Consider the following 5,289-nt stretch of genomic DNA (forward strand, 5'->3'; position numbering starts at 1 on the left):
CCAATCGCTGCACAAGTTAAGGTCACGTAGCCTACTGTATGATGACGGAAACACGTTAGTGCGAGCCCTCCCGGAACCCATAGAGAATGCAAATAACATTGTAAGCTAACTTACCTCAGGCTTGCTTTTCGACGTGCAGAACTGTCTTTGTTCGGCAGTTTGTCCAGTTATCAGACTTGCGGTGTGGTGTCCAGTTGTCAGATTCGCGGTGTGACTTTGAAAAAAATTCTGCCCTACTCTCTGACTCGGATTGGCTGTCAGGTTTCGGCATTAGGAATGATGATTGTTTTTTAAAGCCGCGAAGTTTATGGTAACCAGAGCCATAGAGAGAAAGAGTTGCGACACTCCCATAGACCTCCGTTGTAAATAATGGCGCCACTTTTAACCGCCTACTTCCGGGATTTGAAGATCGGAATAGTTCCAAACACTGTCATTTGGGCGTTGGACACCATTCACTTACATTGCTGCGCGTCGAGTTGTTCCAGAGTTAAGTTGCTGAAATATCGACCTCTTTTGAATTGTCAACTGTCTATATTGTATCAGAGGCCCTTTGCGATGCTTATACTGGTCTTCATTTGTACATGAACAGCGTAATTATTTATATTTTATGTTGGTTGTTTCAACCAATTTTCAAGCACTGCCTGCTAGCTAGTTAGCTAGCGCGACTTCGTCAGCTAAGAGTTCGGTAATGAATCGCTACCACCTTTGTAGCAACTTTTTTTTAATTAAATTTTTTGGGATATACTAACTTTTCATTATGTTTTATTGTCTTGAGTGAAGCGGCTTGTGGGAACAATGCTGGACCTTTAGGATTGTTATGGCCATCACCAGTCCTGTCTGTTTCATGGATCACCTGCCCCTGGTTTTTGTTTTTCTTGTTCACACACACAAGCACACATTTTTGTTGTCTGTCATTGTTTAATAAAAAATATTTTATTTGAAAACCTTCATTTGTATCAGCCATGCTTAAATTCGTTTTTAATCTGTTATAGTTTTGATAATGTGTATGGCTTAATCTTAAAGTAATATTCTTAGTCTTAACATGATCATGTTTCACGTTGTGGTCCTGGGGGTGGCCACTTTCATCAGAAGAAGTGAGCTAGCTTCTAAGCGAATTCTGAACGGACCGCCACGGCAGACCTCTTGCGTGATCACGAAGGTAGGCTAATGGCTGAATCAAAATTTATAAGCAAAATCACGGGAATCAATAGCCTAATACAGCCCAGTTGTGCTAAAATAAATATCATGAGACGTCCATCATCAGATGAATGATATGGAAACGTTAAGTTAGAGCCGCTAAAGCCAGTCCTACTACCCATGCGAACATGAACACTAAGCTTTTCCATCCAAAAATTTAGCCTAAAACTTATCTCCAAATGCAAAACTGACATTAACAAAATGCAATAATGCAATAACAGCTGAAAAAGTACTTGGGTGTGTGTTTTATTTTATATTTACCGTTCAATAATGCAATCGCTGCATGACATGACAGCCAGCGTACGTTTTGTAACTATTGGGGCTTACATGAACCACGTGACAGCCATAGCGGCGACATCAAAGAGTGTCGCAACTCTTTCTCTCTATGGCTCTGATGGTAACTATAGATACATAACACACACACACACACACACACACACACCCCAAATGTTTTTTCATCAGATCTGCACAAGTCACGTAGGTGTGACCCATTTTGTTTTTAAAACGGCGAATTTCGCCGAAAGGTGAGGAGTTTTCATGCCTGAGTCATGTTCAATATTACCACTTTACATGTTAAAGAATGATTAGTGTATTGACGCATCTAAATGCAATTGTACAGAATATCTCATCATCAACTTTGTTTATGTGAAACTAAACCACCATTTACCTATGAGATCCTGAAACCCAAAGTGCTCCATTGCTGCTGCCAGGAACAGTGCAGTTGTGTCTTTAATGACAAATTCTTTGTATGCGTTATATGAAGTATGGGGACCTTGCATTGCATTGCTGCACCTGTGAAACATACATATATAAGTTTATGTCCGCCTGACATGTCTTTGGTGTGACTCACTGTTAAACATTCACATGCAAACTCACATCGCACACACACAGTCACCTTAGGATGTTAGTAACACGCCTCACCAAGTCACAACTGAGTGTTTGGTCAATAATAAAATATCTTGATTGAAAATTAACTGAACATACCATACCAAATTGCCCAAAGCATGCCAAGCTGGCATATGTACTGACACACCTCCCCAGGAAAAGCCATGCTGAATTCATGATAGCACAAGTGCGTTTCCCCATCCCAAAACAAAGAACAATAATTCATGAAGTATACAGACATGTCCATGTTGTCTGGATTTGGAAAGTCATAAAACACATAAATTAGTGGATTATTATTATTTTCAATACTCACATCTATGGAGCGTTGTGCCATTTCATCAGTGTAGTCATGGGGCATGTTATGCACCACAATGTCCGAGAATGGTTTCAACACTGATAAGTACTTTGTTAACATTCTGCTGCCAATGACAATGAACTCTCTTCGCATGTATGTTTGAGTTTCAAGTCCAGGAAGAGATTTCTCAAGTTCATAACTCCAGTAAGTCTTGAATCGGTTTGTTGTTATTGAGGTGGTATGTGGGAATCCTGTCTTGTATGGCAATGTGATGTATCCAATGTATGCTTTGATTCTTTTGGATGGTGGACTGGTGGTGAGTGCGGATGAAGAAGTCCAGATTATCAAATATGATTGAATATGTAGGTGGTGGAGTTGACTGTGTGACTTGTATAGTCATTGGTATCAAAGACACTTCTCCAGTAGCCTGGACATCATTGTCGCTTTCAGTCACCTCCTCTGTTTTGATGAATGCAATTAATTAACAACAAAATAATCACCACTTACTGTATTTATGACATAACCTAGGTGTATGAGATTTTGTGGGTTTGTTTGCTCACCTGATAACTGAAGGTCTTCCATGCTACGAAAGATCTCGTTGAGTGCCATCTCAGAATGATTGCCGATGACTTCATCCTCTCCTTGATTGATTGTGTGCGTTTCAGCTCCCATATTCAGAAAGATTTCATTCTGATGCTTCAACTGACAAATAGCAGCCCGATATTTATTAGCCATCTCCTTCTGCTTTCCGACTGCAGCCACGTGACTCGTTGTTATTGACATTTTGCTGAGCCTATCAAATACAACCTTTTTTGCCCCACCATATTGAAGAATAGTATTCAAATAGTACGAAAATGCTGACAGCCGGGGTTGTCTACCTCTTAAAGCAATGGCGGCTGCAGCACAGGTGGCATGAAGGGAGTTGTCGGTGATGGTTAAAAACACAGATGAAAGGAAAGGTGAAATACGGTCGAGATCAGACTGTAGACTGGACAATGAAAAGGACTTTAGGTCTTCAGCTGATGACCTCCACAGCATGAAGCCTTCTTTTGGGTTGCATAGTGTTTTACACTCATCCTCAATTAGCTGAAGTATATTGAGCTTTATTTCTTCGACAAGCTCCTTGTGCTTCATCATAAACTTGGCAGCTGTTTTCCATTTTCTCTTGTTGATATTGTTAAGTATTAGAGCATCTTCTGGATCACAGACTTTCATGACCTTTTTCTGTGATGGGTAGTGGGTGATGACCTGAAAGATAAGATTTAGATTTAGATTGAGACCATTTGACAGTGTGAATTGTTTCTGTCAAATATTGTAATGCACTAGGTCTACGGCTACATTGACATTGTTGTGACATTAAAATAATGTTAGGAAAGGATCTGACTTGTGAGGATAACCAGTATGGCGAGACATAAATAACTAACATGTAGATCCAAATATCTAACATGTTGATACAAAACAAGTAGAGGGGACAAAACTTACTTCAATGTGTGTAAGAATAAAAAAAAATAATAAAAAAAATCTACTATTCTTTTCTTGCTCACATTAATAAATTGAGAGATATTGATAGGCTGCTACGACACTAAGATAACATTAATTTAATAGTGGAGGTCAAGTTCTACATGTACATTTTAAGAAGTTGATAAGTATTTTTAAGTAGTAATACACCACGTTACAAGCTTAACTTACCTCCGTAATACTCCTCCGAGCAATATTAGATCGACCAGGACTTGGAGTGTTTGGCCGAAACTTTTTTAAATCCCTCTGTGTTTTTGACGGAGTAGACTCACGTTGTCTTTTTTGACGGCATCTATCGATCCCGTCGCTTCCCCGTCTTGCTCGTCCTTTAACCATGACCTATACACTGGCAAATCGCGTTCTAATCGCAATACAAATGTCTTACAACGGGGGAAAATGCGATCAGAGCTTGATGTTTTCTGTTCGACCGTCAATCCGAGATGTTTCAGTCGGTCTGAGATGCTATTAGTTTTTCCAAATTTTGCAAAAATGTTGATGGAGTGGCGGTGGACACCAGCTATTATCATATTTCTTTTACAACAACGGCAAAAGTCGTCAGAAGCCATTGCAACATCTTCCTCGAAATCACAAACAGAGAATTGCTGTCAGAGTCTCAGATGTTTCTCCGTCGCTCTGCATACGTCATCTCCTTCATCGCTCTGATTGGTTTTAGGTTTATCCAATTGCGCCGAGAGGCATTTGAGCGACGTCCGTTGGTGACGCCCCTTTGGAAATGATTTGTCTATGGAGCTTTGCCAGACCATAACTCAGTTACTACTGAGAATGGTCTGGTTTTAACCAGGCTAATCTCTTTCAGTAGCTTAGTCTACTAAGGTAGGGTCTACCATACATGTTGTCGATTTAGATGATTTAACAAGTTCAGAAAATTCTTCCTCTCCTATAGCAATGAATGAATAGAATTTTTCCTTAGGGAGACTACAATGCACTCCCTGATGCGATACTGTAGTAGACGGTTGCATAGTTATAATTTCCTCCCTGATATTATCAATCTTATAAGTGAAGAAGTTCATAAAGTCATTACTGCTGTGCTGCTTGGAAACTTCTGGGCTTGAAGCTTTATTTTTCGTTAGTTACCTAGGGTTTTGTTTATTTTCTTCTAATAGGGTTCAAAAATAAGCAGATCTAGCAGCTTTTAAGGCCTCTCTGTATGCAATCGAGCTCTCTTTCCATGAAATGCGAAATACCTCTAGTTTTGTTTTCTTCCAGTTGCGCTCCATTTTTCTGGCTGCTCTCTTAATTAAGGGCCCACAGCGTTGGACTATTTTCTTTAATCTTCTTTAACCCTCTGAGGTCGGCAAACGCGCCCCCGCGTTTTGCTGGATTTTCTTCACATTGTAGTACAATAAACTTAAATTACTCCGTCATTTATGGTT

General features: G+C 39.9%; 1 protein-coding gene across 1 annotated transcript; it reads right to left on the minus strand.

The window, feature by feature from the left end:
- Positions 1-2,363: 2,363 nt before the first annotated feature.
- Positions 2,364-4,702, minus strand: LOC309501297 (uncharacterized protein). The gene is made up of 3 exons (XM_082173321.1): positions 4,067-4,702; positions 2,938-3,625; positions 2,364-2,836 (listed from the first exon to the last, which is right to left on the minus strand). Exons 1-3 carry the CDS (start codon positions 4,229-4,231, stop codon positions 2,571-2,573), a joined length of 1,119 nt encoding a protein of 372 aa, XP_082029447.1. The 5' UTR covers positions 4,232-4,702; the 3' UTR covers positions 2,364-2,570.
- Between the last annotated feature and the right edge of the window lie 587 nt (positions 4,703-5,289).

The sequence above is a fragment of the Leuciscus leuciscus genome (assembly GCF_965113295.1).
Source record: "Leuciscus leuciscus genome assembly, chromosome: 6".
In the NCBI taxonomy this organism is placed as follows: domain Eukaryota; kingdom Metazoa; phylum Chordata; class Actinopteri; order Cypriniformes; family Leuciscidae; genus Leuciscus; species Leuciscus leuciscus.

Bases quoted from the DNA above. Each gene is read 5' to 3' on its own strand.
- LOC309501297 (XM_082173321.1), bottom strand. From the start codon at position 4,231: ATGGTTAAAGGACGAGCAAGACGGGGAAGCGACGGGATCGATAGATGC. The intron at 3,626-4,066 runs GTAAGTTAAGCT...CTTATCTTTCAG, and splicing joins CTCGGAGGAGTATTACGGAG to GTCATCACCCACTACCCATC. The intron at 2,837-2,937 runs GTGAGCAAACAA...TCATCAAAACAG, and splicing joins GGAAGACCTTCAGTTATCAG to AGGAGGTGACTGAAAGCGAC.